Source organism: Vanessa cardui, chromosome 2 (genome assembly GCF_905220365.1).
Source record: "Vanessa cardui chromosome 2, ilVanCard2.1, whole genome shotgun sequence".
Taxonomy (NCBI): Eukaryota; Metazoa; Arthropoda; class Insecta; order Lepidoptera; family Nymphalidae; genus Vanessa; species Vanessa cardui.
In genome coordinates, this window is record NC_061124.1 from 16,344,330 (window position 1) to 16,362,069 (window position 17,740).

Genomic DNA, 17,740 nt, shown 5'->3' on the forward strand with positions numbered 1-17,740 from the left:
TTAATTAACGACTACAACTCACCCCGCTTTCAGACGGGTGCAATTTATTGAAGTAAGTACTTACTAAGACAGATCAACTTTTTGGGTGGCATTAATTTGGAATCGTTGATGTCTTCTGGTCGGAGGTTTATTTCTATCCTTTGCTGGATAGTTCTGGCAATATACACAGTGAAAATACTTAATATGGCTACCGACGATTTTTTAACTCTTTATGATATTAGCATAGATAACCTAGTTAACCAACTTAAATATATCTATTTGCTATCATACGATTTTGTACATAATTATTAAAGAAATTAATAAGCTATGGATCTGTTTGGAATAGAACAATAAATGTAAGTGCGGTTTGACAGTTAAACAAACGAGCTAACATTATTAACCTAAGTATAATTATGCATAGGTACTTACAACATTTATTACGGTGCTTTTGTGGTCGTTGTTTGGTGATAAACTTTTGTAAAAAAATATTCATATTTTGTATATATCTACTTACATATCGGCCCAACTCTCCGGTCAATAAATTAAAACTAAAAGTGAAACGTGAATTATTGCAGAAGTCTCCGGTGGGTAATTTTCCGAGTGATTGTCACTGTAACGTAATGGTGGTGACTGGTGATTATATCAAGAACAACAATATTGTTCAATGGTTGATACATTTTGCTTTTGAACGAATCGATCCTGTTCCTCGAAAAATAATTTTTAAATAAAGTTTTATGAATTAGAATAATTATTTCTAAATGTTTTAGTAACAGAATTCATCAAAAGAAGTGCGTTAATTACCTACAGGTGGCCACGTTAAATACATTATTACCTACATAAATTATTCGGATTTTAAATCTTAGCGTACATTTCTCATAAAAATTGCCAAATTCATGCTATGGCCAACTTAAAATATTTTATTCGTAATAAAATCATAATTAAATAAATATTCTACAGTTAATGTCGTTAGATGGCGCCATGATGCAGATAAGGCACACTGATTCCATAAAACACATACTATAATATATAATAATAATAGAGGAAAGATATTTCCTCAGAGAATTTACTTTCCAGATAACTTTACCAAAGCTTCCTGCAAGGCTGTATCAGGGTCTGTCAGGTTCTACGACACATACTTATGGATTTAATGCAGCGTAGGACGCTCTCCGCCCAGGTGGTCCGATAATCTAAACAATGGGGCAGGATCCAAGGCGGAGAACCGGGGCTCTGGTGCACCTTGGGAAGGCCTACATCCCACAGTGGATTAAGATAAGCTGGTGATTGTTAGCTTTCAGGTGTGAAACACTTGGTACCAGTAGACTAATTGTGTTTACATGTAATTTTATTTATCTTCATAATTTTAAATCGATCAGATATTTTTGTACTAAGTACTCGATAGGTACGAGTCAATTAAAACATGACAATTTATATTAATTATAATTAGGTAAGTACCGTTTCCCAGAAATTCCTCGCGTGTGAGATGCATGCCCCCTACAGTAAGATGATCTTCTCGCAAAGCTTGAGATTTTCTCATTATTTGCGAGCAACGTATACTGGAGACAATATTTAGGTATATATAGTAAAATATCGAGGACAAAAGACTGCTTTAACAGGATTGTGACTTTATAAAGAATCATTATTTAAGCTTGTAACGCCATCTAGTGTGAGTAATATCGGACGACGACGTTCCCGAGTCTGGGGAGCGGCGCGTCGACTGCACTGCCTGTTGCAACGGTGCGCGCACAGATGGCGCATCCCTGTGCTTGTTATCGATTTTCTTAAATTATTGTATTAACTATCGTCTATAGATTAATTGTACAGGTAAACGACCACTTGAAATGAATAGGACCGTTTGTATATTAAGTATGTATAAAATGTTATCTTTCGTTTTAGTTTAGTAATAAATTATTTGTAAATAGTGACATCTATTAGCAGGAGGCAACAACGTTGGACTGACAGCATGAAGTTACAAACAGAGGCCGGCCCGTCGGCCCAGTTATATTCTATTCGTGATCTCGATATTTCTTCTCGGTAGTAACATTTTTTCGTTATATTACAGTAAAATATATAAAAACATATACTACTGATGTCTACGGAACTCGTGGCTCCAGAGGCGGCGGGGCAAGCAGACGAGGAGCCCATACAAGTGCGAATGATGCGGCGCGAAGACGCAGCAGCCGTACACGAGATGATACACGTGAGTGACGAGTGTGCGCCGTGCGGCGCGCGCGGCGCTGTCGCCGCCAGCCATCAAACGTCCAGTGCCAGCCGGACTCACGCTACACAAGGCTACTTTTATTTATTCGAACAAGCTACTGCATCATATAAATGTCACATATTTATTTAAAATATATTTGTATAAAATATAATCATTACATAGTATAAAAATATAGCTCACCGCTCTCTGTCCCTATGTATGCTGAGATCTTTAAAGCTACTCAACAGATTTTGATGCGGTTTTTTCATTTGATAGATTAGTGAGAAGGGTTATATGTATAATATATGCACAATATAGTAGAGAAATACTGATTATTTTAGAGATTTCTAAAGTGATGGCGAAAATAAACACATTTTTTGCGCTTACATTGCCAACGCTGGCTGAACGACAATGCATCAAAATAATGTACTACAGTATTAATTGTGCACCTTAAAAAGATCATGAAAAAATACTGCAATGGTACAAGTCTTTTTCCTAGAGATAACCCACATTAAGAATTTTATATATTCTTTACTTTTTACGAGAAATAATTGTTTATTTTCGGAGTGATTTTAATCAATGAAGCATTAATCCTTATCTAATTAAGTATCATAAATAAATTGTGCTTTTAATGTAGATGAATATGGCTCTGTACAGCATGCAGGCAATTTAAATGAATATTTTCGAGGATATTAGAGATTTCAAATGCAGGGACATAGCAGTTTTTACTGTCTAATGTCTTATAATAGAAGAGCTGTGAACGTTGTACGACATTCTGTAGTATATTTAGTATTGCACCCGTGCAAAGCCGGGCTGGTTGCTAGTGTTTATAAATAATAAAAAATGTAAAGAAGTTATGATTAAGATAATAAAACCGTTTAATATTTATCAAAGACACTTATTTACACATTTTTAGAGAATGCAGGTTTAAGTTTACAATCTTAAGGATTTATGTAGCAAGTGGGTTTTTTTTCGCCAGTATATATTATAATAATCTATTAGACATTTTAATTCGTGTCGTATTTAATTATACTTAAGACTTATCATCAAAAATAAATTGCTATAATTGTTAAACAAAATTTAATTCAGCAAAATTAGTACTACTTAATATAAATATTTAATCCAATGTTGTATTAAATTAATTGTGACATCGCTAGTTCGCTAATCACTAATTGTTGTAACGGCGTGCCAATGTACTTTTCTGTACTTTAGTGCAAATAGAGAACTTAATCATGATGACGATGACTGTTCCAGGAATTAGCGACGTTCGAGGGCGTGCCGGACGGCCCGGAGCTCAGCGTGCAGGGTGAGTGGATCCGGCCCTCAATAGACCGCATCACGTCACGACTACAGCGCTCCTTCAATTTACATAATAACCATCTTCGTTTTTTTTATAAAGCATGTCATCAATAACTTCTCAAATATTTAATACATTTAAAATACTTGTACAAATACCTTTACATAATCTATGAAAAACAGTCATTTAAAATTATGACAGCACGAAAAAAGGTTGCTTGTGTTTTAAACATGAATATATATTATCCAGAATATATCCATGGTGATTAATAGGTACGGCGTACGAAATCTATAAAAAATAACCTGAAATGCTAAACCTAGCAACTCCTCTACATTCACATTGACATCAGTTTTTACACTATACAGACTTAATAGAAGACGGATTCGAGAGCTCACCGGCGTGGTTTTTTGGGCTGGTAGCCGAGAGGGCCGGGCGACTGGTGGGGCACGCGATGTGCAATCGCGCATACTCGAGCTGGACGCGTCGTGCCTTCTACATCGAGGACCTGTACGTGCGGCCGACCGCGCGCCGCGCCGGCGTCGCCCGTCGGCTGCTGCAGGAGCTCTGCAGGGTAGGGGGTTCGGTTATGTCCGATTAGAGTTATTCCATTAATAAAGAGTACAATAAGAATATGAAATACGCACGAGTAGGTTAATTGCATAGCTTAATAGAATCCAAGTAGTTGGAGCGATGGGGAAAGCGGCGATGTAAGTATTGAACGTGCATCGTGTACAGATAGCGGTCGCGGAGGGCGTGCACCGCGTGGACTGGCACGTGCTGGAGAACAACGCCGGCGCGCTGGCATTCTACTGGCGCCTCGGGGCGCGCGACCTGCGGCTCACGGAGGGCCGCGCTGCGCTGCGCCTCGACCGGCCGCGCATCGAGGCCGTCGCCGGGGGACGCCTGCTGTCTGCCGCGAGGGACGAAGCGGAACCGGAGCTTAACAAGTGAAACTATTTCGTTTATTCTGTGTTTCAAGTTCAAATATTGTCTCTACTTTAACTGCTTCAAGTGATATGGTTTTAAAGCTAGTATATTTATATTTTTGGTATTACATAAATAATAAAGAGAAATAAAAAAAAATACGAAAATTATGTATAATTTGTGTATGCCCACCCTATTTTAGTGTTGTATCATTTAAAACAATTTGAGTGCAATTAACAAAATAAAATCAAACATAATGTTCTTATATGTAGGTGCAGCAGCCAGAGTCTCGACCTCTCAGATATCATTTTTAGAATTCTGCTTTCGGGGCTCACTGGAACTCTAAAATTATACATATTTGTTTGAGCAATGTAGGCCCGCTTCGTGCAGTGGTCCCTACGCATATCTACGTCCCTGGGAGGGTGAGTAGCCACCACTGCTGAAAGACACTGGTACTTCAAGAGCAATATTAATAATTCGTTGTAAAAATAATGTCTCCCCAACCTTAGGAATGAACAAAAATGTCATTTCCCTAGTACCTGTAGCTACAATGGCTAACTCATCATTTAAAATGAAATACAAATACACTGAGTATCTCTACTAGCGGTAAAACACAGTGAATACCTATCTAGGTAGGCTTGAACAAAGCCGTACTACCGCTAAATATATTACATCAGTTCCTCTGACCCATCTGCCTAAACTGAATTCGCCTGAGTGATTAGAATTAAAATAATCTGGTATGGGCAGAACGCAAGGTATCGGGGCTCGCACTATTTACAGAATAGCCACGGAGTCCGGGACCTCAAGTCGTATCGGTTTAGTGTAATTTTAGAAAACATTATTGCTTCTTCACATTTAGAGTTACTTGCCCATCACTGCCTTTGGAACTTCAGCGGGAAGGTAATGTGATGTACAGCGACCTGTCGAGTACCCGATGCTCCTTTTCTAACCACAAACACAACGCAATGATCCATGAATTTTATAACTCTGAGCTCTGAGTTCTTAACCGATTAAAACTATTTCCCGGTGTAAGTTTAATGGGATAGAAAGTACTGCCCATCACTGCCCGCTGGTCAGGCCCTCATGGTTTCCAGTTATACAATATTTTCTATGACTTCAATTGATAACTAATCAGTGGAATCATTTGAATATTAATTATTGTAGTCAAAATTATATAAATTAAATTATAAAGAAACATAACATAACAGCCCTGACAAGAGAACTAGGAACCGAGACTGTATCGTGCCGATAGGGGGTAGTGTGTTTTACAGAGACTGCGCTCCCGGCGACGCACCGGACCAGGCGAGGCCTGGAGACATTGTTCTACGACGGACGATCTGTCTGTCTCAATATAATATTAACGTTATTTTTATTACGTTTTTACAGATCAGTCGTTATCGTTTTATACCTTCTTCAAATAAGCTATAGGTAAAACAGCTTACGACGGATTTTTTTACCATTAATATGCACGCTTAATAATACTGAGCTACGTACGAAGACGACACTAGCAGAGGAAGTCAAGTCAAACGTTCCCTCAGTAATGTCAAATGCGCAGACGCGATGAGGGTCGGGCGACCCGCACTATCGCGAGGCTGCCGGTCCCAGTAGCCGGCGAGCAGGCGGCGCGACAGGTGCCCAGCGTGTAGGCTCGCGCGCCTCTGGCGGCCGCCGCGGCTCGCGCCGCGAACTTTGCCATACAACATTGACGACTCAGGCTCTCAGTGATGCGGAATCGCTCGTAACGCTCGTACCATGCCAAGCCTTGCGTAATAATAATTATTGTCGTGTGAAATCCGCCTACGCTTTTATTTAAAGAATATATGTCTGAGCTTTCATACAACGTGTTGCGCGACCTACTTTCGCAGTCGAACTTATCGACTGGTAAATATATGTAAGAGTACAAGTTACGAAGATGAATCATATCTCTTAATACGAGCTGAAACGCTTTTTCATTAAGTTAGTGCATAAGTTTCATTAATCGATTGATGTTCCAGTAATTCTGATCTATTTAAAATAAAACTTTTATGTATTTGATTATAGGCAACAAAGAGAAGTTTCAAAAACTATTAATTATTATTGAAGTTGTAAAAATATATATTTTGACAATGAACTATTTAAATTATTATGTTTATACTATAGATAGAACAATAATAATTCGAATATTACGCACAATGTTCAATTCATAGAAATGATTCACTATAAAACGCTGTAATTTAAAGCAAGTATATATTATAAATAAACAAGGAGCACCGGTCAGTTATTGATCAGCTTATTCATGGAACAGGAGACAGCTGTTTGATCCGACGCGGTCAGGCGAGCGAGTAATCTGTGCAGCGGAGCGCGAGCGCGGCGGGCGCATGGCGGCGGGCACGTGACGCCGCGCCATGCGCGTCCGCCCGCCGCTGCCGCTGTTGCTGTTCACGGGGGCCGTCGCCGCCATCAGCGCGCTGCCCTTCCATGTCCCGGCGTCCACTCCCGCGCCTCTGCTACTCGTGGCGCAGTCTGCTTGTCGGATGGAGGATCCGTCTCTCTTTTCTCAAAAAAGTCTCGAACGATATGCTGCTACTATCACACGATATTCCAATATTTCTCATCCATACCAACTTCTTAATTACGAAGGTAAAACTGAGTTCCTACGGGTTTCTTTTTTTGTGTAAATGTTAGTCCAAAGAGTGAGTCGAAGTTTATCGTTTTAGAAACTTGTGGCATGAACTGGGAAACTACCGTCACTCGCCGTGCATTGACGACGCTCGGAGCGGGCGGCGGAGTAGTCCTATCGGGAAGGCCGGGGCCCGCAGTGTGTAACAGCGTGGCTTTAGCAGCACGGGCGCTGCACCGCCCGCAGCCTCCTGAGTGTAGCGAGACACAGGCTCGAGGAGCCGTTGTAGTTCGGCTCGCTGTGGACCTGCACTGGCGACGGGCTTTGATGTTACCAACGAGTGCTGTGACCAAGTGTGCTGTGGCGCAACAGGAAGTCGAGAGAGCTCTCATCGCAGGCGGTGTCCTCGTGAAACATGTACATACAAGTGCCGAAGACTCCTCTCTCCGTCCGCATGGTGAGCGACAGTACGATACAGGTGTAATGCCTTCAGACGATATGGAAATTTGTTTACGCGGTCGTAGAAATTTACTTTTCATATCAAATTACAATCTCGACGTTGACTATAATCAAATATAATCAAATATTAATTACCTGTAAACAACTCGTTTTTGGTTACGTCGCACTCATTTGACTAGTATGTTTCAATTGTTTGAATATCAACCTGATCACATTAAGTCTTGAATGCAAGACATTAGACAACTTTTCGTTTTAAAATTATTTTAAATTCATTTATATTATGTTCAAAAATTGAAAATTAGGTCAAAAATCAGATTTCAATTCTTCAATAAATTTTATTGAAAAGGTGAGTGAACCATTGTAACAACAGGCACAAGGGACATAACATCTTACTTTCCATCCGTGGTAGTGCATTGGCGATGCAATGGTTAATATTTCTTACCACTGTAAATGGGCAGTGGTGACCACTTACCATCAGTTGGCCCATATGCTCGTCTGCCAACCAACGGAAAAAAGTGAATTAAAAAAATAATAGCGCATACATTTTTCGCATTTTCATAACTACTGAGTCAGAGTTAATGAATCTATTTTTTCCAGATGTTGGATATATTTAATAAAATACTTAAGATTTGAGTGTATTATGTAGCTATGTTTTCATGTTTTAGTGGTTATCCTTTGCGATTTATCAATCAACGACTTGAAGATGGTAGAAAAATTGAACGACACCGATATACTAATTTTACACGTGGACGACCCTAGAACACTCAATGTCTCTGATTCAACAGACAAAGTAATAAATTATAAAAATCACACAATTATAAAAAAAAAATTATCACCAACTGTGAAAACGATATTCACGGAATATTTATCAGATTATTTTGATTCTTCTCAAAAAACGATGTCACCGCGGCCGATACATTCAAATGAACTCTACTCATTGCCCGTAAAAGTAATAAAAACCTCGAACATTCCACATCGCACAACACACGAGGAAAAGTTAAATCCTCTTAATTTTACGAAGATAAGCAGAAGCAACCTTAATAATAGTTTGCCTTTAAAAATTGAAAATTTGAGTTCTCGTCAAAAAAGGGGCACAGGAGACACACATTCTGAATATATTGGTACATTCGTAAAGAGTTTAAATCTGGCAATAAGTGATCGCGTATTAGTACTCACCAACGATTTTACGAATGTCAGATCAACAAGCCAAGATCTGTATCATGAAGTTCTGGAAGCCACTTTGTCACACCTAGAGGCCGATCGTCTCAAGTTGCAGCATTCTACGAACAAGTTTTTCTTATACAAAAGTGAACTTTTAAACAACAGCATAATATGGCGCCATTTTGCGACATTAACGGCTTTGTCGGAAAGATCAGTTGTCTCATCCAACGAATGGGCTACCAAAGTTGTCGTGGACTTACCTGGCGAACTAGAATTAAAAATTTGGAGCAGCAAACGTAATCAAGAAGTTGAGGAGTTGAAAATAATGAATAGAATAGAAATAACCCAGCTAGCCGTTGTAATGCTGTGTGTCGCGTGTACACTATTTGGCGCACTGGCGTTAGGCGCATTTTACGTGAGACGCTCATCCATTCGACATATGCCAAGGAGACCTCGTGCGGTCCCTATTCTTGCATCTACTGACTTCCAGTTCCCGGCTGATGAACGTCGTCGAGTAGGTGAAGGCATGGAGACCATGCTGTCCTGGCTTCAACAATTTCATGAATTTAGTGGCTCGGAACCAGAACGACCCGATTTACTTAAAAGGCCAGAACCTCTTGCTCCATCTGCACCGTCTAGCACTTGTAGTGTCACGCGACTGGCGCCTGATAACCGTACCAGGTACAAGGTATGATTTTATTAAGTTTTATTGAGTGATTGAAATGTTTTAGCGGTATTATTTATAGAACTATACTGAGTATTTTATGTTGTTAGGGAGATCCTGTCCACATGAAATACTTACCCGCTTCGACGCTCGAATTACGTCGTAAAACAATCGATATATTACTTGTGATGCAAAGTCTACGACATGAGAACTTGAATCCCTTTATTGGTGCGTAACATTCTTTATTTGCCATCAATTGGTTTGTCAAAGGTCGATCATTATGTGAAATTAATAAATTTCTAATTATACAATCAAATGTATGCAAAATGGCATTGCATTGCTTTAACACGATATGCTTAAATACAATTGTACATTTAGGTTGCTTGACGGAAATCCGACCCGCGTTAGTATTCGAAGCATGCGGACGCGGCTCGTTGGAGGACGTACTAGTGGCTGATGATATCCGACTGGACTGGACCTTTCGGCTCTCTCTGCTCACTGACTTAGTACGCGGCATGCGCTACCTGCATACTTCGCCTTTGCGCGTACACGCACGTCTCTCATCGCGAAATTGCGTCGTTGACTCTCGCTGGGTTCTGCGCATCACTGACTATGGCCTGCCTTCATTTACCTCTGCTCAGTCACTCCCCTACCCTCCTCGTTCTGCTCGGGGTTAGTATATAATTGTTAGTTATTGTAGAATGTAGTAGAGTGATTAAAATATTTTTACCCATTTATGTTGCACTCCAAGTTCGCAAGTAGAAACTTTTTTTGTTAGGTATAACTTGTTTAACTATACCTACGAATTAAAATTGTAATTATCCACTAGCTTTTAGTTATTATTAGACTTCTGATACAATTTCGTTATCGTAAGTAATGACTGAGTCGAGATGGCCCAGTGGTTATAACGCGTGCATCTTAAGCGATGATTGCGGGTTCAAACCCAGGCAAGCATCGCTGTTTCATGTGTTTAATTTGTCTTTATAATTCATCTCGTGCTCAGCGGTGAAGGAAAACATCGTGAGGAAACCTGCATGTGACAAATTTCATAGAAATTGTGCCACATGTGTATTCCACCAACCAGCATTGGAACAGCGTGGTGGAATATGTTCCAAACCTTCTCCTCAAAGGGAGAGGAGGCCTTTAGCCCAGCAGTGGGAATTTACAGGCTGTTGTTGTTGTTGTTGTTGTAAGTAATGACTGTAATCTTAGGTTAAATTATCTAAAACTTAACTCTCTCGCTTAGATCTGTTATGGACAGCTCCAGAGATTCTTCGAGAAACCAGTTCAGCGACGGTTCCAGGTGGTACGCAGGCGGGTGATGTGTTTTCATTTGCTATAATTATGCAAGAAGTCCTGGTCCGTGGCGAACCTTACTGTATGTTATCTCTTACACCTGAAGGTAAGAAAAGTTAGAAAGAATAATAATTATTTAAACAGTAAATGTATAATTAATTATATATTTAAATCTACGCATAATTAATATTTAAATATACGTAAAATTACAAAGTGAATGTTAAATTTTTCAGAGATAGTGGACAAGTTAATTCACGCACCGCCGCTAATTCGGCCGTCGGTCTCGATGAGCGCGGCGCCGCCCGAGGCCGTGAGCGTGATGCGGCAATGCTGGAGCGAACAGCCCGACTTGCGGCCTGATTTCGTCCGGCTGTACGAAGTCTTTCGACACATGCACCGCGGACGGTAGAATTATTCGATTAAACATTTTTCGTTGAACATCTCAACGATATGCTACTTTTCAAATTCTGAATGTATATGTATACTTTTGAAATTCTGAATGTTTTGATTCTTGTAATTCTGCTTGTACTAAAATTAGTAAAAAAATAAAAAGTCATATTCTCACAGGAGCACAAACAAAATATACAAAAATGAGGCAATCGAGTTAATTTATTTACAGGAAAGTAAACATAGTTGATTCTATGTTTGAAATGTTAGAAAAGTATAGCAACAATTTAGAAGAGTTGATTAAGGATCGGACTGAGCAACTCGATATGGAGAAGAAGAAGACCGAGCAACTGCTTAACAGAATGTTGCCGAGGTAATTCTTTGTCTTTTTGCGACTTTCCAACTGAAAATTATTCTCTAAAATATATAGCGGACTTAAAAACGGCCACAGATCAGTAGCAGAGCGTCTGATGCTGGGGCTGCGCGTCGAGCCCGAGGAGTTCGAGGAGGTGTCGATATACTTCAGCGACATCGTGGGGTTCACGGCGCTCGCCGCGCGCTCCACTCCCGTGCAAGTGGTGGACCTGCTCAATGACCTCTACACGACTTTTGACGCAGCGATTGAACAGTACCGGGTCTATAAGGTATGACAACTTGTAACATAGAACATTCAGCAGTAATACAGCTATTGGTTTATTAGGAATTATTTAGTGTTGTTTGTAATTGGCAACCGAACGTATATTGTTTCATGTCATATTCATAAACTCATCAAAAATCAATCAAAATCAAAATCAAAATATACTTTATTCAAGTGGTCTTTTACAAGCACTTTTGAATCGTCAGTTAACAATTCAGTGAAGCTATCACCGGTTCGGAAAGTAGATTCTACCGAGAAGAACCGGCAAGAAACTTAGTAGTTACTCTTTTTCAACATTTAAAAAAAATACAGTCATGTTAGTTAATACAATTATTTAAATTAATATATCCTGCCTGGAAGTCAACAGGTATTAATTCCACGCTTTTTTTATCATCTACAAAATCTTGTATCGAATAATACGCCTTTTTTACCAAATACTGAATACAAAATAACTGAATACAAAAACGGAACCCTTATAGGATCACTCGTGTGTCTGTCCGTCCGTCGCTTACACTCAATTGTCTCCGAATCTTTTAGACCGATTAAGTTGAAATTTGGTACACACATCAATTCCTGTAACCCAAATACAGAGGTGTGTCGTAAGCAGATGAAATCTGTATATGGGGAGTCATTTTTGGGGGGGAAGGGGAAAATTAAAAATATCTGAAAACTGCATCGTGTGGCATATCAAATGAAAGATCTTGTTGAGAAGATCTTAAATGTATTTTTTTGTAATTTTAAAATAAATAGTTTCCACGAAAATTGACCATTCCCCCCCCCTTATCTCCGAAACTACTGAACCTAAAATTTTGAAAAAATACAGAAATTAGTTTTCTCCTTACAGATTATAGGAAAACCTATAAGAAGTCCATGATATTAAAATAACATGGTAAATCACTCAATATTGTGCGTACTTACATTTGCAGGTGGAATGTGTGGGAGAACATATTTTTTAACTCCAATGTTAAGTTTTGTTGAATCGGTTTTTAGATGTATATTTAATGAAAAAAATAAGCCCACAATGAGCATTCTACGACCAATATTTTAGGAGATATTAACATCGTAAGGAACCCTCTTCACGCGAGTTCAACTCGCACTTGTCCCCTTTTTTTTTATAAACGATTTGAATTTACGAGACGGCAAAGTTAAAAATGTCTGCGGAATTTTATTATAGAAATGGATACCTTACCCTAGAAAGATTTATTGACTTTGCGGAGTCGGAAACTTGGCGTTATAAGCTTATACTTTTAGTGCATGTACAATGATTATCACTGATTTTATCAAAGTGATCAATGTCATTGTGAATATACATGATATCGTTGCATTCCTACTCTGTTAAAAACATCCCCAAGAAAGTCTCTAGCTCCAAGATTATAAATAAACCGGATTGCTCTCTTTTGTAAAATAAAGACAGATTAAATATCTGGAGCGTTACCCCAAAGTAATATGCCATATGACATAATACTGTGAAAATAACCAAAATAAACTAAACGAGCGGTATCAATATCAGTTAGTTGTCTAACTTTTCTAACCGCGTATGCTGCGGAGCTGAGTCTTCCTGTTAGGGACGACAAATGGGGACTCCACTGAAGTCTGGAATCCAATTCTATTCCCAAGAACACCGTAGTATCGGCTACATCAAGCGAGCCAAAGCTTAAAGATAAAGATTTGCTTTCTAACATTGGGTAGGTAAAAACTATACATTTTGTTTTTTGAGTATTCAAAACCAAATTATTTACTTTAAACCAATCTTGTATCTGTGATAATGCACCGTTTACATCGTCATAGTCAGTTTTTTTGTCCTGTCAACCTTAAAAATCAGTGAAGTATCTTCATCATAGACTTGTAGATCAGTAGACTTTATTCCATTAATGAAAACTTGCTGGATTCTTTGACTTAAGTATGAAGCAATGAGACCTTTAACGCCGTAATATTTGAGCTTTTAAAGAAGCGTTTCGTGTTCTACACAATCAAATGCTTTAGATAAATCACAGAATACTCCAATAGCATTCTGTGACTTCTCCCAAGCATCGTAAATATGCTTAAGAAGCGCAATTCCCGCATCAGTTGTTGATCGACCTCTTGTAAAATCAAATTGCTCACTATGAAAAATGGTATCTGTACCAAAATGGATAAGAAGTTGATTTAAAATATTTTTTTCGAATATTTTACTTAAAGATAGGAGTATTGAAATAGGCCTGTAATTACTGGGATCACTCCTATTTCCATTCTTTAAAAGTGGCAAGACCTTACTACATTTTAACAAGTTAGGAAATGTACCCGTGTCCAAACTCTTGTCAAAAATTACTGCTATATACGGAGCAATATCGTGTATGACGTTATTTATGAATTTTACCGAAATGCCCCATACGTCGTCAGTTTTTTTTAATATTGAGTGTTTTAAATACTTTTATAACATATATTGCAGAAATTGTTTCAAAAGAAAAATCAATAACGCATTTGGAAACATTTTTATTTAATGATCTAGCTGCATCTAATGTAGATGATTTTAAATGAGATGTTATTTTATTAGGTATGTTATCAAAAAATATTTCTAATAAATTTGCAACTTCCAATTCAGAATTTGTGTATTTACTGCCTGTGTAATTTGATTGGTATAATTTCCTTTTTAGGTTTTCCACTAACACTTCCAATAATGTCCCAAGTGGCCTTTATTCTATTATCGGAAGTCAAAATTTTGTTCTTTATGTATAAAGACTTAGCATAAATACATACTGTTTTAAATATTTTGGAATATTTATTGACATATCCTAAAAAGGCTTCGTTTTGATTCCACTGCTTCATACCATATAGGTCGTATAATTTATTTCTGCCTTTATATATACCAATAGTAGCCCAGTCACTAAACTTCAATTTTGTATTATTATAAAATGATTTCATTTTGAATATTTTATTAAATTCTATTAATATTAATTCAAAAAATGAATTATAAAGTTCATTTGGATCTTGTGTCGTTAGATCTAAATAAGATAATTTACACGCCACAATATCTTTAAAACAGTTTACTTTATGAGCCGTTATTTGAAACACATTTGTCAATACACGTAGAAGTATCGTTGGTTATTCGTGTTGGTTCATTAACTCGGTGCGTTAAATTAAATGACCTAAAAAATGTGACTAATCGAAAACTTAGCGAAGTTACTTTTAATAAGTCGACGTTAAAGTCGCCACATACAATTATATATTTATTACTTTCGCTTATCTTTTTAAGAACATCCTCCATAGTGGTCTCAAATAAGCAAAAATCTCCCGATGGGTACCTACCGGCCGGTACACGCATATTATAATGTACTGCGGACATTCCACGCAGGATAATTCGATAGTACGTTCGACAGAGAGAGCCACAATATCTTTTTAAAGTTTGGGATATTAAATATGTCAAAACATCTAATCCAATTCTCTGTGAAACAAAATACATGAGTTTTATAACATTCTGAAAATAATTCTATTTCATGATCATCAACTCACTGCTTAAAGGTGGAGACTATCGGCGACGCTTACATGGTAGTTGGCGGGCTACCCATCCGCTGCAGTGACCACGCGGAGAATGTGGCCACGATGGCGCTGCACTTGTTGCATCTAGCGGGACGCTTCCGCATCCGTCACCTGCCCGTCACGCCGCTGCACCTGCGGATCGGCTTGCACACGGGCGCGTGCTGCGCCGGCGTGGTCGGCCTCACTATGCCGCGCTACTGTCTGTTCGGCGATACTGTCAACACCGCCTCCCGTATGGAGTCCACAGGTTTGTTATTCATGCGAATCCTGTTCGATTTACAATTTTTTTATTTGGTCAACTATTTATGATGGAATCTGCTTCGCGTTGCCCTTCTCATTGCTTTGCTTTGCATTTTATTTTATTATAAATTTTCTCTACTGGAATTGCCCCATTAATTTTGACCAGGAATATAATGGACACAGGAGCGGCATGGCGCATCCAAGTGTCGACGACGACCGCGGAGAAGACTGGTGGCGGCGGGAAGGCTACCGCTATGCGGTTCGCGCGGCTCTGACGCAGATCAAGGGCAAAGGCGCCATGCACACCTACTGGCTGCTCGGGAAAGAAGGTTTCGATAAGTCCTTACCGACGCCGCCGCCGCTCGAGTAAGTTACTTGGACTGACAAAACGGTGCATGCTTAGTATTAAGAGATCTAAATATATTTACGAGTGTGTTGTCTATTACATAAAGGGTTCTTAAATGGCTCTATAATATTTGAGCACAGAGCAAACAGTAACGTGTGTATATAGTGTATCGCAATACCAAAATTTGACATAATATTTTTATATAGTAAACTTATATTGCTACCACGACTATTGTCAAATTTTGTTAAAAAAGTGCTGTTTCCAGGTCAGAAGAGGTCTTGTTCGAAGCCGAAATTGAAAATGATATCGAAACGAGCGATCAATCTATCGATAGAAAACATTCTGGGGGGTCAATTCGTAGAACGACAGCGATCGGACCCTTCCCCAACTGTTGATAAATTTTGTGAGCATATTGAATAAGAGATTCTAAAAAATTAAACTAAATAAATAGTGTCTATACACACTCTTCATACACCTTCCAGCCTGGCAGCGCTCTGGCGCTGTTTCTGCGGAAAGCAGTCCCCCTCCGCCCTCTCTGCCGCGCTGCCGCTACCTGCGCTCCTCCGTCTCCACCGTCGCCAGCCTTCTCGACACTCCGAGGCTCTCGGATCGGTAAGATTAGACACGAACAACATTTACGAAACAAATATATAAAGTGAAACTTTTAACGGCTTTAGAAAAGTTCGTCTACCGAGAAAGAAACGGCATTTTAATCGTGCACACTCTTTAGTTATTTATATTCAACTAGCTGTCCTCTTAGCGCGATACTTTATGTAATAAAGTTATAAACTTTATGTATTATTTTAAACACAGCCAATACAACGAACACAGAATGCAAAAGTCGAAAAAAGGGAGACTTTGATTTTATGCGATTGAATAGTCAATTATTTTGTAATACAATAATAAGGGTATTTAAAATTACTGAAAATATTGGGTACATGTCTCAAAAACCATAATATTATTTAATAGATGGGCTTCGTCAGGAGCTCGAACTCTACGCAGGCAGTGGTCGCTAGAGCGCGGCGACGCGCTGGCGGCGGCCGCGGCCGAGGCGCCGGCGCCGCCCGCCGCGCAGGCGGAGCCGCTGGCGCTGCGCGCGCCGCCGACGCGGCCGCCGCTGGCGCGCTACCGCACGCGCCGCGACGCGTCCCGCGCTCGACGTCTCCGAGCGGTAGTGATCTTCCACAGCCCTCTCCCCGACAATAATTTTCGTAGTCGAGCCCTAAACACTCGATGTTTTCAACTTTCCTTTTTAGGTATTATGAATGTTGTGATCGCGTAGGAAATATAGACTTAATTTATTTCGAAAAATATTTTTATTAAGAGCCTTCGATTAAAATATCCATTTATCTCGGATAAAATTAATTATTTTTTAATATTTTCAGTAAGAATAAATCTTTTATCTTTGCTGCGTGTTTTATTTCCAACCTTTCTATTAATTGCCATGAAACACTTGTACGTAAATATTATGGAGTAATCAATAACTTAATTATAATAAATGTAAAAGTTTGTATGATATTTGATTGTAAAGATCCTACAATCTTTTACAATTTACTTGCTGTTGTCAATTCTTTAACTTTTAATTTCGAATATAATAACTTTTGTTTAAAAATAAATAAATAAATGTTATGAACATTACGATACAAATAGGTATCTTAATTTTCATCCTCGAAATTTATGCTAAGAGGTGTGAGCAGGAAGGGTATTACATACTTATACTTTAAAGTAATACTTTATTTGTATAATGTACATATTAATGTAATTATTGTAATTACGTTTTTTTTTTTTAGGATTATTTTCTTTTGTATAGCATCATTACCAGTAATTACCATCTCATTACACCTAATATGAATTAACTGTAAAGATCGTAAAGAAGGATGAAATGAGATATTAAAAAAAAATTATGATGTCGTGACGGTAAGATTATTATATATTGTTTACATTTATAACACTGAACAGGAAATTTAAACCAAGTTGTTTAAATTTGTAGTGCCATTTTTTTTTTCGAAATAAACATTAAATGGTTTGTTTTGATTAT

The 17,740-nt window shown here is 38.6% G+C and overlaps 2 protein-coding genes across 2 annotated transcripts; both read left to right on the plus strand.

Moving 5' to 3' along the window:
* The first annotated feature begins 1,965 nt into the window (after nt 1–1,965).
* Nucleotides 1,966–4,561, plus strand: LOC124541380 (thialysine N-epsilon-acetyltransferase-like). Its single transcript, XM_047119239.1, has 4 exons — nt 1,966–2,176; nt 3,431–3,482; nt 3,839–4,044; nt 4,209–4,561. Exons 1-4 carry the CDS (start codon nt 2,066–2,068, stop codon nt 4,422–4,424), a joined length of 585 nt encoding a protein of 194 aa, XP_046975195.1. The 5' UTR covers nt 1,966–2,065; the 3' UTR covers nt 4,425–4,561.
* A 1,998-nt stretch (nt 4,562–6,559) lies between these two features.
* On the plus strand, nt 6,560–16,286 carry LOC124542789. The gene is given in 14 exon segments (XM_047120679.1): nt 6,560–7,016; nt 7,094–7,453; nt 8,121–9,304; nt 9,391–9,508; nt 9,659–9,952; nt 10,527–10,682; nt 10,810–10,981; nt 11,196–11,336; nt 11,415–11,607; nt 15,099–15,363; nt 15,540–15,598; nt 15,601–15,722; nt 15,968–16,105; nt 16,185–16,286. Coding segments are annotated over 13 exon segments (3,429 nt in total). The 5' UTR covers nt 6,560–6,781; the 3' UTR covers nt 16,098–16,105; nt 16,185–16,286.
* The last annotated feature ends 1,454 nt before the right edge of the window (nt 16,287–17,740 follow it).

Coding starts and splice junctions, on each gene's coding strand:
- LOC124541380 (XM_047119239.1), top strand. CDS start 2,066: ATGTCTACGGAACTCGTGGCTCCAGAGGCGGCGGGGCAAGCAGACGAG. Junction 2,177..3,430: donor CCGTACACGAGATGATACAC/GTGAGTGACGAG, acceptor TGACTGTTCCAG/GAATTAGCGACGTTCGAGGG. Junction 3,483..3,838: donor CCCGGAGCTCAGCGTGCAGG/GTGAGTGGATCC, acceptor TACACTATACAG/ACTTAATAGAAGACGGATTC.